We start from the raw sequence: 23,369 nt of genomic DNA on the forward strand, positions 1-23,369 counted from the left end.
GTTTGGACAGAGTCAAACTGTTATGTTTAAATAGCAGGCATGACACAACTAGACGCACTTACGTTCACAAATGGACAAGATTTCAATACTGGTGTGCCTCCCACCAAGTCGACGCTTTCTAATCACCTACAAGTGGCGCACTCATACGGACATCACTCAAAGAAGAGAAGGTTACTCACAATGTGCAGTAACTGAGGCTCTTCAAGATGTGCATCCCTGTGGGTGCTTCAATACCCACCCTCCTCCCCTCTGCTTCGGAGCCCCCCCCCCCAAAAAACCCCAGCTCTGTGGCAGAGAAGGAACCTGAGGGCGGTCGGACCGCAAAGCACTATATATATATATATATGTCCCACGCATAGCTCTGGGAGAGCGGGGGGTGATCTGCGTGTGTGGTCTCATGGGCTGATGAAGATATCCAATCCCAGGTGCCAGGAGACAATGCCACACCTAAAAGTGGAGCACCCATAGGAACAAACATCTCAAAGAACCTCAGTTACTGCATAGGGTGAGTAACCTTCTCTTGAACAAAATGTCTGACAGGAAGAGAATTTAATTATTGTAAAATGTTAAAGTTCCAGGAATAGTTTGAGAATTCGTGTGTGCACGCGCACACAGAGTAATTCTATGAAAAACTAAGGGTTAAATAATGTTTAAAATTCAGAACTGGTCATGGTAACAAGTATTGGAAGTTGTTTGTCTTTTTTGCTAAAGGAAATCAAGCTCATTTCCAAAGAAACTGTTTAAAAAAATGCAGGACTTGATCCTTTTTGCAGAGTTATACCTCTTAAAAAGAGGGCTAATTTGTAGCTCAGAATAAAGAGTTGGGAAAGGCCATTTATGCTCCTGTCAGGTGGCTGGCAATAATACAAATTTCATTAACATAACCTGCCTAAAACAATGTTAGTAATATAGGTGATTATCCAGCCTGGGGTTTGTACTGGCCACCACTGTTACTAAATGACTGTTACAAGCTACTGTCTTCTGCTTGGTCAGATTTTCTCACTTAAAGAGGCATTTCCTGTCCCTAAAAATAACGCAGATCTCAACGATTGCAGATAGTTATTGTTCAGAAAAAAGCTTACACAAACTAGGGTGTACAGTTGTATCAGTTTATTTTGTTCTTCAAGCCGCAGGAAGCCATGACAATCTATAAAACATCCTAAATTCTCTGATTTTAGCGATATCTTTTGACTACCAGCACTAAATAAGTTCAGAGGGACTTTGAATATATTGTGTTATATGTGTGATGAATTGTTCCTTACAGTTGTTTTTGGGTGCACTCAGTGCATTGCTACATTTAAGGAATTTTTAAAGAAATGTAGAGGGGACTGGATAATTCAGGTTTATTGTTGATAATTTTTAGCTTGTGTCCCAGTTAGCATCCAACCATTTGACCTACGAAGTCTGCAGTCTCAGTTAAGTTCCTATAGGACACCTGTCCACTATATTACAATAACAAAAACAACACTAGTAACAAAAACTGTCACAATTTCACTTTGTTTACCATCTTGGCAGTAAAGCCAAAGATAGGTTTAAAAATTGAATGAACTCCTCACCCATAGAGTTGGTCCCTCTAGAACAAAATAATTGAGACACATTGACAGGTTATTTTGGGGAAGCTGGATAGCTGTACTTAACCTTTATTGACAGAGCAGGTTATTTTTTTCTCGTCATGAGCATCTAATTCTCCTTTTTCAAAAAAACCAATTAGTTACACTAATTAAGCACTCTTCATTATTAGATATAAACTTTCCCTTTTATCTCATAATGGTACAGTTCAGCAAAGGATGAAAACTGGTATCTGCAGTCTGTAGATGAGCTTGAACAAATGAAATGAAAACCTCTTTCTCATCTACTTCTGTGAAATGCTATTGGAACATCGTATGCACTACTTTTTTGCAGTTTTTCCTGAAGTCTGCTAGTTTGGATCTGTTCTAAAAAGTACTCATCAAAAGCATAAGTTTACAAGTTATTTTTCTGCCAGTCCTGCAAACTCTTCCTGGGATCTGAATGTCACTCTGGATCTATCGTTCTTTGCACATCTACACAATTCATAAAGGTTTTGCAGGCCAAATTAGGTCCTTACTGACATATACGCAAGCCTGTTGTCTTCAATGGGCTTACACAGGTGTAAACAATTAGAATTTAATATGTTCAGTTAATGATGTACAAGACAGAATCTCTCTCTCGCTCTCATTATGTTCCTTTTGTGGGTCCAACAAAAGTAAAAAGATGAGGCCTGCACATCTGAGTTCTCTTTTCCTATAGCCCCTCTTTTCAGCCTTCTCCATGGGCTTAAACCAGTGGTTTTCAACCTGTAGTCCATAGAAACCTGGGGTTCTGCAGACTGCACATCCATGCAAAAAATGTTAGGGGTTTTCAAATGAAAAAAGGTTGAAAACCACTGGCTTAAACAAATTTGTTAGTGAATGCTTACTTAATATAATTTCAGATTACAAGTTTTACTTTATACAAAAAACACTGGAGTCCATGGTTTGTTTGTAATAAAATTGGAGATCTTTATTTCCATATCAACCCCAATGCAAAATCTGTTTCATCCACTTGTGCTGTCCTTGCTCAAACTTACTTCACTTTGGCTAAATGCAGCATCTGTTGTCTTTGCAGTGAAAGTCTTTGATCAGGAAAATAAATCATGCAGAAAATGATCATACATTTATACAAAATTCTTCAATGTGTGTTTGATTTAAATTTTTTCTTTAGGAAACTCGTAGGGTATATCAGTTTCATTACGTGAACTGGCCTGACCATGATGTTCCATCGTCTTTTGATTCTATTCTGGACATGATCAGCTTTATGAGAGAATACCAGGAGCATGAAGATGTACCTATTTGTATACACTGCAGGTACCAAATATATTTCTTAATATTTTTTATTTATTTATATTCTTGTATGTTTGATACAAGACTTACATGTGTTAATTTTGAAAAGTTCCTCTTCTAGCTCATTGTCAGAAAGACGTTGTCAGAAAGATGCTCACGTTGATTCCATTTTAGGTGCGTGCACGTGCCCATTTGCACGACGGTCGGAGATTTTTGCCTTGGCATTATCCTTAGGGTCAGCTACAGCACCATCTTCAGTGCTGTGCCCAGGTGTCAGTATATTAGGCACCACTGGCCCTACGCCTTCTTGGTTCCTTCTTAGTGCCCGTGGTGGTTTGTCAGAGCGCCTTTCCCTTGCCTTGCAAGGGCTAGCGATTCTTCTACTTCAGGCTTTGAGCCTTAAAGCCATTTTGTAAGTCAACGCAGTTGTTTGTTGCGGTGACGGATAGGATGAAAGGTTTTCCAGTGTCAGCGCAGAGGATTTCATCCTAGATCACAGCCTGCATCCATTACTGCTATGACTGGCAAAGGTGGCTCCACCAGCGACTGTGACTGCGCATCGGCAGCCTTCCTGGCCCAGGTGCCAATTCAGGATATCTGTAGGGACGCTATCTGGTTGTCTGTCCACGTGTTTACGTCTCATTATGCGTTCACTGAGCAAACCCAAGACAGTGCTGGCTTTGAAAAGCAGTGTTGCAAGATGCATGACCGTGAACTCTGAGCCCGCCACCAGGGATATGGCTTGTGAGTCACCTAGAATGGAATAGACATGAGTAAGCACTCGAAGAAAAAATGGTTACCTACCTTTCATAACTGTTGTTCTTCAAGATGTGTTGCTCATGTTCATTCCATTACCCACCCTCCTGCACCTCTGTTGGAGTTGCCAGCAAAAAGGAACTGAGAGGGCGTTGGGCTAGCGGCGCCTAATATACCGACGCATAGGCACAGCACTCAAAAGGACGCTATAGCCTACCCTACAGATACCACTAAAGCAAAAGTCTCCGGCTGCGCATATGGGCGCGCGCACACCTGGAATGGAATGGACACGAGCAACACATCTTGAACAATAGTTACGGAAGGTAGGTAACTGTTTTTTCTACACAGCCTTATGGATTATGTATACTTTAACAAGTGACCCAAAGGCTAACTGTACACTCAATAGTTTTAAAATGCAACCCCTGGCTGCCCTCGCCTCTTCAAGTGAAGGACTGAGGACAAAGCAGTGGAAGCTGTTTCTAAGGACATTTCAGAACTAGAATGGGTGGAGTATTAGAATACGTCTTATGGACAAGATGCCTAATGGGTCTTTCATCTCTAAATTCTATAAATATGGGAAATTGATCTGCAGCTGGTTTTCACTGCCGGTATACTTAACAAATACACAACTTCTGTGGCTATATTAAGGAAGATGAAAATTCTAAGAAAAAACAGGCCTGTATGCATTTGTTAACTTATATACATCCATATGCAAATCAAGTGCAATCATTGGATTTCTGGCAAGCTACCAGTGCGGACATCAAAAGTCTCTCAAAAGCACGCACCTTTGCAATTGTTTAATGAAATATGTGTTAAAACTACATTTCCAGTTTAGACTAAAACACAGAACTTGTTATAGACTGAATTTTGCTTCATGATAGCATTGCAAAAACAAAAATACAGCCAAAGAGAGAAATATATAGCAGTATAGTAATGAAAATGATAAAAATATTAGTTGAGTACTAAAACCATGTTAAGAATGTGCCTATATATTTTCATAACACGCTATAGATTAGGAACAACAAACACTGCTATGCCGTTAATTCTCAAATTATTAATTTTCTTAGCCACTGTGCTGATATATAAAATAAACACCCAGTGCAAATGTCAAATCTATTTGTATATTAAATAAGATTTACTGTTCTTAAATTCCAGAAGGTTTCTCTCCTTGTTGATGAGCCTACTGTATTCTCCGTTTAGAACATTTATTAATTCTAGTATTTCTAGGCTGCTCTGACGAATGACTTCTGAATCTATAGCAGGATTAAGCATAAAATAAAATTGAGGCTTATGCAATTGTCACTTTTTTTCCTTAAAAGAATAAATGCCAAAGTAGCAATGACTATACTTAAAAAAAGCAAAGGTAAAATCACCTTTCCAAACATCTGAACTTCCCAAGAGGGTGTGGAAATTTCCCTTCCCCTGACAAAAAACAAAACAAAACTGAAACCCTTCATCATAGACCAGAGCAGCACTTTGCTGCTGTTGCAGAACCTGCAGGAGGACTCGAGCATCTATTTTGTTGACCCACAAAATTTAAACTATTCTTGCAACATCTAAAGGGTATGTGTTTAAATACCTACCAAGTTGATTATATTAAACCTATATGATTTGGATTTCCCTTTAATACTCTTCATTTTAATGAAAATGCTACTAAAAGCCACAGTAACAAGCTCTAGTATTTTTTTACTTTAAAACTTCTGTCAGTGGTCATTACACTATAATACATTTTTGTATGCTTTTGTTTTCTCTCTCAAATACGAATTCAAATCACTTTTTTATAGGTTGGAAGAGAATTGACCCTGAGTATAGACATGACCTTTGATTAGTCAACACTAATGACTTCACTATAAATGTAACTATTTCTGCAAGTAACTGTTTGATCACAACCAAAGGCATGTTTAGTGTTAATGAGTGATTATACATCAAAAATTATATAGGAATGGTTAAGTCTGTAAACATTTTAGGGATACTTTCTGGTTTTAAAGTGTGGTTCTACTATGAAAAGATGACTATGGAAAGAACATACCCTTTTACTCAAAAGATGTGCTGTTCTTGTGTATTCAGTCATATCAGCTGACATTAGTTGACAGAGTTTTCAACTGGTTTTTAGTCCTGTTTAGTGCTAAGAGAAAGTTAAATGGATTCTACTTCTTGAGCATCAACAGAATTATTAACTAAGTTTCAACCAGTTGCACCTATGTACACTTATAGAAGACAATGGAAATGCACAGGCATTGAGGGATAGGTTATTCTGTAGAAACTTAATTATTAGTTATGAAGCATGGGAAGGAAGGAATCAAAGATTGCGTTTTGAGCTGATAGTGTAAAATAAATCTCTTTACTTATAAACTGGACACATTTGCTACAGAAATCATTTGAGACGGAATAAATGTGGACATTTGATTCCATTTTCATCACTTTGCAAAGGAGAAAGATTTTGACACTTTAAAGATTGTCAGTTATATAAATTGAGAAGTAACCCATATTGTGTTTTACCAGGTTATCAAGAAAATGAAAACTTTACATTTTACACTTTTCTATTGTCTTTTCCTGTATGTAGCCATTCTATAATGCTTGAACTGTTAGACCAGTTACTATTCTCTGTAGTATATAGAATAGGCAAAAATGCTTCAACACACTTTATTAAAGCATTTCTTCACATCTGAAATGCTGATGCCTGTTGGCTATGAAAACATGAAACTACATGTACTTTACATTAAATACATTAAGAGCTGGCTGACAAAAGGTATTTGAGGACTGACATATTTTTCAGTAGGTAGTGATATTTTTACCTTGATTCTGTAAATATGAAAATAGTAACTCTATAAAAATTACACAAGGTAACTTAAATCATTGTCAAAAGAACTATCGAGTAACTGTTGTTTATGTCCCTAGTGCAGGGTGTGGAAGAACAGGAGCCATCTGTGCCATAGATTATACATGGAATTTGCTAAAAGCTGGGGTAAGGAAGATTTATAGGAATATAATTTACTGTAGAATTAGATCATATTTTATACCAGTGATTAAAATTAAGCTTCCAACCTGCTGAGGAGTAACAAAATCAGAAATATCAAATGTTCAAATTTTTGAAGTACAGTAACTCCTCACTTAGTCGTCCCGGTTAACGTTTTGTTACGTTGCTGATGAATTAGGGAACTTGCTCGTTTAACGTTGCGCAGTGCTCCCTTATAATGTTGTTTGGCAGCTGCCTGCTTTGTCCACTGGTTGCAGAAAGAGCAGCCCATTGGAGCTAGCTGGTGGGGGCTTGAAACCAGGGTGGACTGGCAGCAGCCCCTCCCCCATATCAGCTTCCCTCAGTTCCCTGTGTGGCAACTGCCCAGTAGGCTATCAATTGCCAAGCAGTTCAGCTGTCCCTCCCCCCACTGTCCTGTGCTGCTCCTGCCCTCTGCCTTGGAACTGCTCCTGGGAGCCGCCTACTTGCTATGCGGGGGATGGCGGGAGGAACTAATGTCCGGGTGTCCCCCTCAAACCCCGCTCCTTTACCCCATCTCCACAGAGCAGGGCAGGGACACAACTGGGCTCAGGATGGAGGGAGCTTTCTCGACTTGCTGATCTACTTAAAAAGGCAGTGTACTTAGAGTGGGGTCAGCGTACTTAAAGGGGCAATGCGCGTCTCTCTCTCACACATGGTGTGTCTCTCTGTCTCTCTCTGCCATGCTATCTCCCCTTCCTCCATTCGTGCTGCCTTGTTGAGTGTGAGGCTACATTATTAACAATGTGTTAAGCCTTGAGGGCTCAGCCAGTGCTAGTTCATTATTTAGCAGTAAGGCATTCCCTGGGAAATATCTCATCCTCTTCCTCTTTCTGACTCTACCACCTCAGCCAAGCTTCACAATCATCATTTCAGTGTAAAGTTTTAAATTGTTTGTTTAAAACTTATACACACACATACATATACACAGTATATCTATCTAGTCTTTTGTCTGGCAAAAAAAATTTCCCTGGAACCTAACGCCCACCCCCTTTTTACATTAATTCTTATGGGGAAATTGGATTAGTTTAGCATCGTTTTGCTTAAAGTAGCATGTTTCAGGAACATAACTACAACGTTAAGCGAGGAGTTACTATATATTAAACATTGGCTTTAGGTTACTTATGGAAGCACTTTCCTATATCAAAAAAACAACCAAAACCTACCCAGTCTCAGAATGGAAGCATCTCAAGGTAAAATGTCAAACTGTAAATTTAAATAGTACATAGTTCTGAGTATATTGACCTGAATGCTTATCTGAAGTGCTGATTTTCAAATTATTTCCAAAGATCAAATTTTCAAAATCTATAAATATACTGCAAAGTATGTTTACTCATTGTTTCTTCTGCAATGATTTTTTTATAGCTTCTTAAACTCTCTGCATTTGAAATTTCAAGTTGTCTGCGTTTATATTTCACTTTGTGGTTTTTAGGTTCATTATGAAGCAAAGAGACATGCTGATGTGTTGCCATAATGTCAGTATGTCAGACATTATTGCTTCTGCCAAGTCTGTCACACTTTTAGAATTGATCTTAAAAATATTTGTGTGATCTGCACTACCAGTGAAACAGTTATAAATACCAGTTCTGAAAGAACTGTTGCTGTAAATGACTTCGATAAGATTGACTTACATGGAGGGAATGGGTCAGCTTTCTATAAAAGCAGTAAGGCATGCTGTAGTGGTAACTTTAAAAATTGGTCTGCCACATTTTAAATCACTATGCTGACAATATACCATATTGACTTTTATAGAAAATAACATAACTTTGCCTTATATTTCAGAAAATACCAGAAGAGTTCAATGTATTTAATTTAATACAAGAAATGAGGACACAAAGGCATTCTGCAGTGCAGACCAAGGTATACTCTTCTGTAGTGTAGACTTGGACTTTGTGGTATGTACTTTTTAAAGCATCTTGTACATTAATCATTTTTAACATGCATACAATAGGAGCAGTATGAACTTGTCCATCGAGCCATAGCACAACTGTTTGAAAAGCAACTACAGAAATATGAGAGTCGCACAGACTGGAAGATTGCTGATGGAGTGGTATGTTTTTCTTTGACGTATGGGCTTTCAATTAAAGTTATAGCTTTTACCTGCAGTTTTAAGTTTTAGTGTGCTTTCAGTCCTTGATCTTGTTTGTCTTAAATATTTTTATGGTCCAGTAAGGAGGGAAAGTCAGGATGGGCGGGCCTGCAGAGCGCGCTCACCTCAGGTAGCAGCAGCTTTTATGTCCCGCAGGGCTGGGCCGTGATGAGAGGGCCAAACCTGAATGGTGCTGCAACCCTACACACCAGATTTTTTTTTTTTTTATTTAACACCAGGTTCTTCCCAGTACCAGTCAGGTCCTCACACCTCCCTGATAACCTTGTCATGCCCCACAGGGGGTGCACCCCACATTTTGAAAACCTCTGCTGTGATTGAAATATCCCTGAAAATATTTGGCTCACTTAGAGTTCATGGTTCCCTGATTCCCATCTCAGAAAATTGCCCACTTGGGAATTGACCTAGACACTTGGAATGACAGAAACTCCCCATCTCAGGAAAGGATTCAGAAACTGGTAACACTTGCTCTCTTCCTGAGTTGGCAAGTCTTCCCCAACTGGTTGTGTGTGTCATTTCTAAGCATGCCAATGTTATGCCAAGACCTGGTAGCGTGGATGAAGTTTTCATTCCTGAAACTTTAAGTAGCAACTCTTACAGTTCATACTGTCAACAAGGGAGGACTTGGAAAAGGGAGGACTTGAGCCACTCATCAGTCAAATTCTCCTCTGGTGAATGAACAGGAACACCATGTTCAGAATTTATATACACACCCTATACATACATAAGCATGGATGTCAGCCGTATAGGCTGGGGAGCCCACACTTCCAGAGCTGGCCAGCCAGAAAGAGGATTGCACAACAATATTTTGGAGCTCAGGGCAGTCTTCCTGGCCTTACTTAGCTTGCTGCATGTGTACTTTCACAACTATGCATAAGGTCAAGTAAAACAACTATATCATGAAGCACCAGAGGGTCATTGAGTTAAGCCTTGTTGAGGGGAGTGCATCAAATCCTGTATATGTTCTGAGCCGGATTAGCGCACAGACTAATTAAGAATTTAAATCTATACTGGAGAGTAGACTACTGCACAGTGATGGGGTACACATCATACCAGACTCTAGATGACTTCTCATGCAGCTGGAAAAAACTGAGGCTTATGTTTCCCCACCTCTTCAATAATTCCCCAATGAGTAGAAGATGTAGAAAGCAAAGGTTGTATTTGATCCTTATTACTCCAGAGGGCTTGGTTCTCAGATGTCAACATGAAATTCTCTCAAAGTTTGGACCTGTTGCACAACAGCATCCCGGCCATGTTCAGGCTTAAGGATCTGGCTTTTTAAGGTCGGGCCTTCTTGAAAGTCTCTCCAACATTTTCCTTCCTGGAAAAAGGACTTGTCATTCTGTTAATTTACTGTTTATATACCTATACCTGTATTTTATAAAACTTAGTAGCACTTACTGATCAGGGAGGGAGGGAGGGATTGTGTGTGTGTGTGTTAGGTGCTGTACAAATTAATCAAAAGTTATGGTTCTTGACTTTAGAGCTTAGTCTAATTGGATAAGATCCAATAAACAGAAGGAGGGAATAGTGAGGGATGAGGATAGTAGCGGTAGGAACATATGGTTACATAAGCGATGTACAATCCAGTTCTGAATCATATAAAGTTGTTAATCATAAAAAAAAAAATTACACATCTGCAGTCCCATCTGTCTCAAGGTCAGTGTTTTCTTGCTGGTGCAGAACCAAACAGGTCTCAAAGCATACTGCAGTTTGAGTTTCTTCAGGAGGGTTTTGAGAAGGGCTTCTAATATAATGCCCTTTGTGTACAGGCATTTGTTCTTAGTGTGCTCAACGACGTAGCCAGTATGGGCTCAGCCTATGTTGATAAGTTTCTTTAAGGCAGTCTTCTGCCTCATCCAGTTAAATCAACAGTCTCTCCCTGTAGCCTGTACCTGGTCTATAAACCCTCTGCGACTTACTTGTCACTAAAATTAATTTCTTCTTTACATGTTTTTTGAAATTTCTTTTCCCATGGCTGTTAGTTAGCAGTTCTAATCTGACTCCCTATTCGTTTTCCACAAGGATATAATAGTTGTCTTGGTTTTCTCCCAAAGTTGGTCACTTTTTTTATCTTAACAAGGAGATCTCCCTCTGTAACCTCTGCCCTAACATGGGGCAGATTAAGATCCTGCACTATTCCCTTGATGTAGGGTGAACAGATGTCCCGTTTTTAAAGGGACAGTCCCTTATTTTAGCCCTCCCTCAGGTGTCCTGACTTTTTCTTTAACATGGGTAAATTGTCCTGAATTTTCTGTCTCCCCTGGATCCTGCCCCAGGAGGTGCGGGGCTGCACTATTTCCTAGGCACCTTTCCCTGCTGAGCCACCTCTCTGGCCAGGTTTGCTAAAGCCCCTGCAGTCAGGTCCCCTGGGCCCCAATGCGCAATGCAGCCTTAGAGTTTAACCCCTTCCTGCCCATGCTGTAGCTGGGAGGTGGCTTGGTTATGTAGGTGGCTAGCAGTGGCCAGGAAGGGGCAAGCTGCTTCTAGCCACATGGGGGGGGGGGGGGGAGGAGAGAGACGAGTTCTGCAAAGACAGGGGCCAGGTCATCCCTTCCCCCGCCCCCTGGAGCCGGTAGCAGCTCACTTCACTTCCCTTCTCTCCCGCACAGTGCTAAAAGGCTCCTGCTGGCCATATTCTGGTGTGAACCCTGGCATAAATCTGGGGCGGGGGGAGGAATGTGACCCTGCATGCCCACCACATGTTGCCTCAGGAAGAGATGGTGCTAGGTACCAGGAGAGGCAGGTCAGTCCTGGGTGCCCAGCCAGGCATGAAGGGTGGAGAGTGCTGGGAGGGAGGGTCAAGTAGGTCGGTCACACACACCCCTGTGTGAGAGAGGTGTATGAGAGTGTGTCTGTCACCCCTCCCCATGTGGACCCTAAAGCCTTAAAGATAAGGTAAATAAAAAAAAAACTACATAGTGTTTTTTTAGTGGGGTTCAGTCAACTTGATGTTAGTTTGAATGTTTGTACTGCACAGTTCTGAGTTACTGCCGTTGAACTCGTTTGAATAAGAGTAATTTTACCAGGTGTTCCATATTAGCATAGGGAAATATGGTCACCCTAAGCCTCCTGTACAAGAATGGAGGAAATGCAACTCTTTGTATTGTTAAAGGATCCTTTTCAGGAACAGAGCTGCTAGGTATGTAATTTCCCATACAATCCATTTTCACATGAAGGTGGTTTCTCTTGTCCAGTCAAACTTCATGCTCACTCCATTAGGGTAGTTGCTATTTCTTGGGCTGAGGGAGAAGTCTAATTGAATTAGCCAAAGCAGCCACCTGATGTCAAGAAGTGCTGTGTAGTTCTAACTTCCTTGGCTGATGAAATATTTGACTAGAGGGTGCTTCAAGCAGGACTGCTGACTCTGCCTTTTCAAACCCTCTGCCCCCCGCAATTAGTTGCCCGTTGGGTTAGATCTATTCTCTCCATCCCTTCATGTAAATCTTCCCCACCTTCTTTCCCAGTCTTCCACTTGTCATATCTACCTGATCATCGCTGGCCCCTCTTGGGACAATCGTGGATCTGCAGTGTTTGTGGGAACAATCTTGAAAAATAAATTTCGTATCTTATACTTATTTTCCAGCACAGTACATCCATCCACTCAGGTAACACCTGTTATAGTGTAGGAAGGAAGGGTAGGATAAGATGACCATCAATCTTTCATTTTTAGAATACATTACTTGGGGATCCAGTGCCCTAGCGAGGATGGGGTTGGGGTGTGTGTTATGGGTGTTTACTGCTTGAGTGACATCCTTAAGGAGAAACAAACCTGGTCTGTTCTGGCCATGTCTAAGGAAAACTGGCAGGTAATAGAAATTTGTTAGTTTGGGTACATTTTTGAATTTTTATGAGTTTGTCTTGTAATGTTGGCTTTGAGCTGTTTTGGTTTGGGTTCATTGTTCTTAATTATACCTGAATTGTGTCTCTTAATATAAAAGTACCTACAGCCTAGCATAAGTGCTTCTGGTGTGTCAGTATATTCCTATGCAGATTTGAGATGCTTCTGATGAAACTGGGAAGATACCTAGCAGTGTCATGGAAACAATGTTCTCAGCATCTGATGGAAATTCTCCTTTCACCTCTTTTTGTCCTAGCAGCTGGAGTATAGAAATGTAGGGCAGCCGTAGAGGTTTCTTGCCTTCTCATACACAGGTTGCTGTAGTATTTGCCTGGTGTGTGAATGTGCATAGAAGCAGGAGACATGTAAGCAAAGGGGTGCGTGAATGTTCTGATGTTTAGTCAATTGGGCTAACTTCTTTGATTCATTACATTGGGATTGTGTGATAATGAGTTACTGTCTGAGAATCATACTGACATCTACCAATAAGGAATTTGTATCTGTGGATAATTCTGAATCTACCAGTTCAGCCAGGGAAATGAATAGTCATCCTAGAGAGATATTTTAAATACTAATATATCATTTTCTGAGATTTTAGGGAAATGTAGGGAAGAGAACCAGATAAACGTATAGAAGAAAAGCTCTAATTGTATTACAAAAACTTTTTTGTGCCAGCCAAGTATCACTTTCTTTCACCTGCTAAGGATATGACATTCCATTAATTTTGAATACCAGTACTTAAAGGATCCGGTTAAACTGAAGACTCCTAAATTTATTTATATTATAGTTGCATCTGTAACACATTTGGGGTACTGCATACATAAACAGGGTCTAAGTCTTCCTAATTAAGAGCTGTTGAATAGCAATTACATTAATCTGAATGAAATTGTACCTACTTTTAACGTCTAAGATTACTATTACTAAGAGGAGAACTCCCTCCTCCCCCTCCCCCAATAGGTCATTTTTTCACTAGACAAGACTGTGCAGCGTCAGTTTTACTGTTTTATTGGGCAGCTGCACTTTCTATCGCATGACCTGCTCTACAGTAGCATATGTGCATGCCCTTCCCCAGGCTGTGGAAAAGTGTTCACCAGTAACATCAGCAGTAAAAATTAAACTCGAAATGGCAGCAGGGAGGTGTGAGCACAGAAAAAAGGGATGAGGGGGTAGACGTGAACATGATTGGTGTTCCTTTGGACCTACCACCGCCACTCTGCTGGAAAGACTCTTCATTAGCCCTGCCACGAGTGCAGGGGACTGGACTAGATCAGTGGTTTTCAAACTGCAGGTCGCAACCCAGTACTGGGTTGTGGAATGTAAGGCACTGGGTCGCGGCGGCTCTGGTCAGCACTGCTGACCAGGCTGTTAGGACTTTTATCAGCAGTGCTGCCCAGCTAAGGAGGCTAGTCCCTACCTGTTCTGACACCGCGCTGTGCCCCGGAAGCGGCCAGCAGCAGATCCGGCTCCTAGGCAGGAGGGCCACAGGGCTCTGCACCCTGCCCCCGCCCCGAGCACCGGCTTCGCACTCCCATTGGCCGGTTCGTGGCCCATAGGAGTTGAGGGTGGGGGGCGGTGCCTCCAGGCAAGAGCTGCGCAGAGCCACTTGCATGCCTCTGCCTAGGAGCCAGACCTGCTGCTGGCCGCTTCCGGGGCGCAGCACTGTCCATGGTGCCAGGACAGGCAGGAAGCCTACCTTAGCACCCCTGCTGCACCGCTGACCGGGAGATGCACGAGGTAAGCCCATACCCCAATCCCCAGCCCTGAGCCCCCCAAACCCGGAGCCCCTTCCTGCACCACAAACTCCTAATCCCCGGCCCCCTCCCACACCCTGAACCCCTCATTCCCGGCCCCAGCTCTGTTGGGTCACGAGCATCAACAATTTTCTTCAGCTGGGTAGCAGAAAAAAAGTTTGAAAACTGCTGACTAGATACTCTTTCCAGTCCTATGATTTTATGATAAACAGCAGGTGAATACATTTTTAAATATATGCATGTGCTTTTTAATAGATGTTCAGATAGAAACTTGACTTATTTTAAATTTAGTCAATTTTTAAAAATCCGAGTATCCCTTTAATTTAAAAGAAAGAAAAAAGAAAAAAAGTAATGTGCATTAAAAATGTTTAAAGGTATAACTCAATGTGACCCGGTGTCCCTAGGGCAGCTCTCACTGGAAATGCAAAGGGCAGGGCAGGGTGCAAAAGGGAGAGCAGACACTCCCAAAACTGGTGGTTAACACTGAAGTTAAACTCTTCAACCAGTCACAAACTGTGCTCTTGATCCCCCACACTAGTTATCAAGAAGCTAAAAAGGAAATCACACAGCCCCCTTTATTGCATTCTAGTTCTCTGGCTCTCAATCAGCATATAGGTCCAGTGCAATGAGACGTTATTTAAAAAACTCTGCTCACGTATAGAAAATGTTCTTCTGAACTCCAAAGGGTCAGCCACATTGCCGGGTCAATATTAGGTTGGATATTATCCAAAATATTGATTATCATACACACTGTAAGGAGAGTGATCACTTTAGATAAGCTATTGCCAGCAGGAGAGTGGGGTGGGGGGAGGTATTTTTTCATGCTTTGTGTGTATAAAAGATCTTCTACGCTTTCCACAGTATGCATCCGATGAAGTGAGCTGTAGCTCACGAAAGCTTATGCTCAAATAAATTGGTTAGTCTCTAAGGTGCCACAAGTACTCCTTTTCTTTTTGTAAAACTAAAGGTTTATTATAAAAGAAACGAGGAGATTTGTTGAATGGTAAAGCAATCAAATACACACAGTCTTCAGAGTCCATATATCAGGTTCTTAGCAGTATTGGTGAGTTTGTTGGCTTGAAAGTCCTTCTGAAACACATCCACAGCTTGGATGGGCCATTCATTCCTTTGTTCAGAGCTTCAGTTTGTAGAAAAGTCACTTCAGAGGTAAGAAGCAGGGTTGAAGACAAAATGGAGATGATGTAGCTGCTCTTTATATTCCTTTTGCCATGTGGCTTTTACTTCCTGTGTCCCAAACACAAGCTTCACAGTACATGGGCATGGAAAAGCCATAGAGTTCTGTTCACAGGTATGCCCCTACAAGTCCTGTTGAGCGATAAGGTATCCCCTGACTCCTTTCAATAGTTTCGTTATACAGCTGATGACCCTTGATAGGCCATCGAACAGGCTAGGCAGTGCTGATGCCAATCTGCCTGGGAGTGTCACCCAGAAACACAGCAAAAGTTTTGAAATACAGATATACCATACATATCTATAACTCATAATACAAAGGTGATGCAAACATATAAACAAGATTATCATACTTGGCAATTTATAACATTTTCACATGGCATATTTGGTTAGATGTCTTGAAATTTTATAATATTGGTATCAACACTATTATGAAGTGTCCCGCATATTCCATACAGCATCACAATATGTATGAACATATAGGTCAGAAATGGTAAAAAGAAAATATCTTTGAACACCGAAGACTGGGAAGAGAACTATGAAGAAGAGACTGAAACCTGGTAGACTGAGTGCTGGAAGTAATACAGATACTAAGATTTAAGATGCTTTAATCCTTAATCAAGAAATAGCAACAGGAAGATTTATTCTGTCTAGCTTGGATTTGCATAGTATTTAACATGTTTATTGTGTTTAACTTTATTTTGTGCTTGAAAATAATACAATTGGGAGCCAGTTATTGGGGGTAGTTGATGGCAGCACATCCCAAAGAAGAGAAATGCACTTGTGTCCCCAGTGGTACTGAATGGGGACAGAAGTACCAGCTTGAGCGCTTTGTCAAAGGGATGGGTATTGAGGGCTTATATTTAAAGAAATGCTACTAGGAAGTTGATGTAAAGGAGAGCCTAAAACCAGGAGAAGCACCAAACTCATGAGTCAAGGGACTGTCTGTTTGAACAGAACCTGTCACAATGGGATTTGTGGTCTTTGGGTGCTGCTGCAATACAAATTGCCTAGTTCAGGACAGGCAAGGTAAGGTAAAACCCCTCTTGAAATGTCTGGGCCCTCATGAATAAAACTGAAATTCTTTTTTAGTAGATTTTTAAGCCAATATTCTATTAAAGAAATTTAGTGCCGATTTAGCAGCAAAGAAACAACATCTCTTAATCCACTGAACAGATAGGGTAAGGTGGTACTATTACAAATCCCCACATATTGCTCCATCAGAATGAATCCAAGCCTATTGTGAATGGACCAACTCTCAAGTTGAGGAAAGACCACTTATATATTCTACCCTTGGCCTCTAAGCAGGGACTCCAAGCAAGAGATGCAACTATAATGGTGGTTTTCTTTCTGAGAGAATCTATCCACAGAAAACTGGACTACAGCTGATTTCATAATGGTCAGAGAGTCTGAAATTACTTGAGCCCAAGGGTTCCTTACCTTACCCCTTTCCACCAAAATTCTCAATCCGACTGTCAACCATTTAGTAACATGCTCCTCTCCACTGTGGCCTTACTGGTGTGGATGCAATGAGGGTTTGGGTTTTGGCTGAGCTGTTTTTCAGGGTTTTCTTTGATATCTACAAGTGGCACAGTTGCCAAATACTGACCAACCAGTAAGAGGTCATCTAATTATGCAGCAGGGAGAATGACTTACTTTTTTTAGGAGAGACTAAGGAGATCCACCCATGGGGAATTTAAACAAACTGCTATTTGATGCACTTTGATGCCTCCCAAGGAGCGTATGATTTATCAAAATACTTCCAAGATCTGCGAATGAGTCATTGCTGCCAGGGATGGGCTCCCAAGTGGGAAGGCGTTTCAGGAGGCATAGATCTTACTGTATGTAGAAAAAGGAAAAGGGGCTCATTGCATACAGCTGCATTCAGTCTAGTACATTTCTAAGAAAATTGCTTGTTGAATTCATTGACACTAATCTTGGGAAAATAAGTTCATGGGACTTAATCCTTTGTCATGTTTTATCAACATTAGCCACTAATGCAAGGTCTGTTCTACTAAGTAGATTGGTTTCTGTGTCCTAACAAGAAAAGGAGTACTTGTGGCACCTTAGAGACTAACCAGTTTATTTGAGCATAAGCTTTCGTGAGCTACAGCTCACTGTAGCTCGTGAAAGCTTATGCTCAAATAAATTGGTTAGTCTCTAAGGTGCCACAAGTACTCCTTTTCTTTTTGCGAATACAGACTAACACGGCTGTTACTCTGAAATGTGTCATAACGTGACTCTACCATTTCCTCTTTGGGTTTCTCTTGCATGTCTTACTGTGAAAATGATATAATACAATTATGTAATAGCTTACATGTTCAGAGTGCTATAGAAACTTAAACTATGCGTTGTTGAGTCCTGGGTACCTGATACTGCACCTCGTTAGTGTTTGGCAATTCTCAGTAAGAGGCCTCGCCTCTGGAATTTTCTTCTTCTGTTTGGACAGATATAATTTTTTGACATTTTGGGGCACTGTGGAAAGCTTATTGCTCTTCAGAGGCTTTACCTTATTGGTGATATTGGTATCTTGGTTTGTTTTAACCTTTTGGTTTAAAAGATAAATTGCTACTTAAAAGAGAAATTAAAATTGCTACTTAAAATATCAAACTTGTAGGATGTTCTGTGGCTCCTAGTGTGCTTTATGATGAGTACAAAAGGAATGTCTGTTACAACAGGGTCCATGAAAGAGTGACTACTGGGAAAGACTTAATAAACTCAGTAATCCTTAACAAACACATGCAGTTTATGAATCAAACTATATGTTTGAACTGTGGGGTTCAAAAGAAACTTGTTTTGTATTCCTGATCAGGAAGCTTTAAATTGTTTACTTGTAATGTAGTGCTCCTGGGACTCTTGGTTCTAAAATCTTGAAACTCTGCTGCTTGAGTTTAAAGACACAAGTTTGCTAGCTCAAAGTCAGGAGCACATTTATAAACCTCTGTGGTACAGACACTGGGGAGGGGGCAGAGAACCACACTGTAAGTGTGGATTACAGCTGAACTAGGAAGAGGTCTTGCAAAATAAGGTAGAGGTTCTGTGGAAATAGTATGTCATCATATAATTAGACATATATCCTGTGTCTGTAAAAGGGATTTGAAATAAGTTTGCACAGGCAACCTTAATTCTTGCATTTTCTAACCTTTTTGTGTTGACTTTGCAACCTTAACATTTTTTAATGTAGCTTTTTGTATGTAGTTAAAACATAGCAGCAAATACACAGATACAGTCCACTTAAACTAGAGCAAAGAAGATCATATAACATGTCTTCACTGTTGGTCTCAAATCTTCATCCTAGCCATCCTAGCTGACTTCTGTTAGATGTTTAGCTAAATAAGTTACCCATTTAAATAAAGGTTTGTTTACATTTAGTGCTCAGTTTCTCTAGATAAAACACTGGTGGTTGGATTCATTTCCCAAAGGAAATTTATACTGTTTGTGTTTTGACTACGGTTCCTAGGCTGAGATCTGAAAAGATCTATTCCCTGAACTTCAGTATGAAAATACTTTAACACAGCATCCAATAATTCTGAATTGTTATCACCATTTAGATGTAATCTGAAAACTTGTTGCTGTAGCAAATCTCTTTGATCAGGAAGGTAGATTCTGCATTCCCTTTAGAATTCTGATTTAGGCTGTTCCTTAAATGCAGAATGGGGCACACAAACATCTCATGTGAAAACCTTCTGGTGTTTTACCACTGCAATGCTGATAACTATCTTCTGGTAGGCAAGAGTCCTACCACAATAGGGGAGAGTGAGGAGTATCTTCAAGATAGCAGTGGATTGCCATTGGGCCAGATCTTTGTCTCATTCAGTAACCAGCTTATTGGTTCATAAATATATTATTGGTTTTTAAATCAATTGCTAGACTAGAGGCTGGTGGGCTAATATTCTTTGTCCTTACTGTTTTGAAGCAGATACTTTTCTTTAAACTTCTCTGCTGCTGGACAGTGCAATAACGTCTGTCTAGGAAAGCAGGCAAGTGGTTGGTTGAGGCCAATAATCTTTGATTAGGAAGGCTAGGGCTTTCTCTTAATACCTCCATCTGGCCTTCTCGTCAGAGGATGAAGTTAATGGAACTAGCTTTAATTTAGATTTAGCTTTAATTTGGAAATGCAAGCTTCCCAATGTTCTCACCAGTATGGCTCAGTCTCTTGCCACGGTGGAGGTAGGGGCTCAGTCAGGTGTCAGTCCTTGTGCTCTCTTCTGGGGTTGATACCAAAGATACCGCTTAGAAGTCAGGTATTCTAGTTGACAGGCAACCACATTATAAAAGACTGTCAACTATTTAGTGTAAATAGGCCACACACCATCAGAAGGCAACAGTAGGTCACATGTGCCCTGGATCACATCTGACTGATGAGCTAGGAGTGATAAGCATATCAGTTGAAATTAATATCATGTTTCTGGGAATAAATTACTTGTTTCTGAGATGCTGGCAAGGTCTGTTTGAAATGTCTTTTTAAAAGAAAATTTGCAAAAGTTAGCTCCAAGAAGATATGTTTCAAAAATATTGTGTATTCCATTTTTAATAGTGTTAACTTCTGAACTTGCCTTCAGAATTGTTATACACGTTTAAGGTGACTGTGTACATGAAAACTAATTGGATTTTTCTGTACCTGGTGCAGTTCTAGTTAGTTAACCTGAATACTAAATTTATTAAAAAAAAAAAAGGGGGGGGGGAGTTCGGGGGGCCATTTTCCTTCTGCAGTGGCTTGCTGTGTAAGGCAGGAGAATATCTCCGACTTTATTTTTAAATACAAAGGGGTACTGTTAACTTGAAAACTAGTCACTTTAGGGAAAATGCATTATCTTGTATATTACTCCCTCCTATTGAATCCCTTTTCCAATTTGTGTTTTCCCTCTGTGGTTTGAGAGACACATTTCCCCCCAAATAGAAAATTGATTGTACAAGGGAAACAGTGAGGTTCACTGACCACTCAGTGCTGCCAAATACTTAAAGTAAACAGTATGAAAAATACTTCATTACTGAAGTGACAGATGAATCTGAGATTTGTTATACGTAATACTGAATAATGGTAAGTTTAAAAAAAAAATGTTCAGAAGTGGGTTCTAAAGTTAGTGTCCTTTTAAGTTCCCTGTCTCAATTCCCTCAGGGTGCTTTTTTGGGGAGAGGTGCTTTTATAAATAATGTATGTATAAAATGTAATTTATACTTAAATTGGAAGCTGAAACAAGTGTAAGGTGGCTTAGTAACTTGCTATTGTCACCCCATGCTTTTTTCAAGTTTTGGTTTTGGGTCCTCATTCTGTTTCAGGAACATGTAGAAATGTATTAAATTTTAGTGATCATGATTCTTTCAACTTCGAATAAAATATAGTTGGATTTATTTATTTATTTATTTTGGCAGAATGAAACTAGTACAGAGAAAACTGTCAATTCTATAGATCTTGAGAAACAAGACTCTCCTCCACCAAAGCCTCCACGGACCCGCAGGTACTGTTCACCTTCTCAGTTTTGAGCTTAGAGAGTTATAAAGTTTATACTTAAATGACCAATCCTGTCTCGTTTGATATTGCTAATAGCCCATATTTTACGCGAACAAATGGATTTTGTGCAAGTGTAACAAGTATTAATTTACATAATTCCAAAGGCAAGTTAAAATGTAATTTACACAGCAATTGTTCCACCTTGTTCTAGCAATTTGTCTTAGGACACTGAATAAAATTCTTGCATCACAGCAACACAACATGTGATATTTAACAGAAATCCTAACCTAGTCAACTGTTACATGATCTCAAGATAATATACTTCAGAGATTCAGACACGTATATAATTAAATTAATGTTGAAAGTATGTTTTAATGGGGTATATTTTGACCTTTGAATGTATTTTTGCAAACTTTAGGGGGCAAATTTACTGTTTTGAGTGTTGTAAATCAAGTGCTGCTTCTTTCCTGTTTGGGCTGTGAAGAGTGTGTGCCTTGTTTTTATAGTGAGCATATAGTTAACCTCTTCCATGCTTCCCTTAGTATGGGGTATTAGGAAACTCTTCAAATTATATATTTTTTCCACCCCCTCAAAAAAAACAAACAAACAAAAAACAAAAGAAACTTCTTAGCAAAGCCTTGTTGGCAAAACAAAAGAACTTTGGAATATGGAAGCCAAGCTATTTAAAGATTACCCAGAAAAAGGAAGGAAAGCCTTCAAAAAGCTAATAGTAAACTTTTTTGAATCACCATGGCTCAGATTTTTAAAGCTATTTAAGCGTTGTTGCACTCAATATCACAACACCTAACTGATTTAGGAGCCTATGCATCATTTGGGATTTAGGCACTTAAGAGTCTACGGACTGGTCTGCACTGGGGGTGGTGGTGGTAGGGGGAATTGATCTAAGTTACGCAACTTCAGCTACATGAATACGTAGGTGAAGTCAATGTACTTAGATCTGCGGTAAGTTGACGGCTGATGCTCTCCCGTCGACTCTGCTTGCGCCTCTTTCCCTGGTGGAATACCAGAGTCGACGAGAGAGCGCTCAGCTGTAGACGCGATAAATCGATCCCTGCTGGATCGATCGCTGCCGGTCGATCCAGCGGATAATGTAGACAAGCCGTAAATCAGCAGTATTATGAAGACTTTTAGGCTGCAGCTAATGTTCTGACTGTGTAGTCGTAGCAATAGAAGTATGTTGAAGGGAGGATGTTTTAGAGCTTCCCCTAAATTGTCTATTTACAAAACTAACAAAGACATTTACTTTGTCATATTTCCCCCTGATCCTGTAGTATCTAATGCACACAAAAGCTATTATAATGCTATTTTTGGTTGTGTACAGTATATGCACAAACTTACATACAGTGTTGTCTGTTATACATTGATATTTAAAGGTTATATTTGTAAAGGTAAAAAGGAAGAACACTTTAATAATTAAGAGGAATGGTTTTACCAACTGACCTTTTATTCATTCCAAGAGAAAAAACTTAAAACTGAGAAGTTGGGAGACTGGATGTACAGATGTAAAATAGCTTGCAGAGACAGGCACACAGGGCTCTAGAGATACCTCCAGAAAAAAGAGTGAAAGGAAAATATGAGAAATGGAGTGACTCTAAATAGTTAGGTTTTTTGCTCCCTTTCTAGAAAGATAAACATAAGCAATTGGAACTTTAAAGCAGACAATGGTTGGGAGACAGCATGAAGAAAAGATGGTGAAGGAAGACTGATTTTTGGGGGGCGAGGGGAGAATCAGATCTACATGAGGCGCCACTCTTTTTTGGGTGAGGTGGGGAGTGTGTGAGCAGCTGAGACTTCTGAATAGCCAAATTTTTGGTGCACATGTTAGATACGTGCCTTGTTGTATCTGATGTAAGATACCAGGTAACTTTCTCTGGCACTTTTACTAATGTTTCCTTATTTTCAACAATATGTAAACAATATAATTAATCTCCATCTCAGAATTATCTGCATGTTGAATTGCTTAAACCCCCTTGTTTTGCTTTTTATTTTTCTCATACTTGTTTCTCTTATCAAACTAGTTTTAAATTGAAGGGTTCTAAGATTTTTTTTTTTCCTTAAGGTCAGAAACATTTTGGTGAAATAATATGCAGTTTCTTGTTTTAAAAAAAAAAAAAAATGAAAAAACAGAGGTACCTGATGATGACTGACCAGCAAATTTAGTACCTTTATTTTTAAGGGCATAAAGGAAGATAGAGGAAATAACCAGTCAATGAATATTTTCTTTGCAAAATATTTAGACATATAATGGAATTAGTGACTGCACTTGTGAGGAAATGAAGCTGTTCAATCAACCAACTCATTTATAGAGTAATATTGATAGAATTTTTTGAAACATTTACTGTTTTGGTAGATACAGCATATATTTGGCCTTTATAAAATATTTTATATAGTACAGTATAAAAATGTTTTCAGTTG

General features: G+C 39.9%; 1 protein-coding gene across 2 annotated transcripts in view; it reads left to right on the forward strand.

Annotated features, from left to right (window-relative positions):
* The window catches only part of PTPN12 (protein tyrosine phosphatase non-receptor type 12), a 148,013-nt gene that overhangs the window by 88,116 nt on the left and 36,528 nt on the right, over nt 1-23,369 (forward strand). For both annotated transcript variants that reach the window (XM_074942540.1, XM_074942541.1), the window contains exons 8-12: nt 2,722-2,864; nt 6,495-6,561; nt 8,374-8,451; nt 8,543-8,641; nt 20,855-20,940. In XM_074942540.1, coding sequence (XP_074798641.1) covers nt 2,722-2,864; nt 6,495-6,561; nt 8,374-8,451; nt 8,543-8,641; nt 20,855-20,940 — 473 coding nt within the window. The remainder of the gene's footprint in view (nt 1-2,721; nt 2,865-6,494; nt 6,562-8,373; nt 8,452-8,542; nt 8,642-20,854; nt 20,941-23,369) is intronic.

The sequence above is a fragment of the Natator depressus genome, chromosome 1, assembly GCF_965152275.1.
Source record: "Natator depressus isolate rNatDep1 chromosome 1, rNatDep2.hap1, whole genome shotgun sequence".
NCBI classification, from domain to species: Eukaryota; Metazoa; Chordata; order Testudines; family Cheloniidae; genus Natator; species Natator depressus.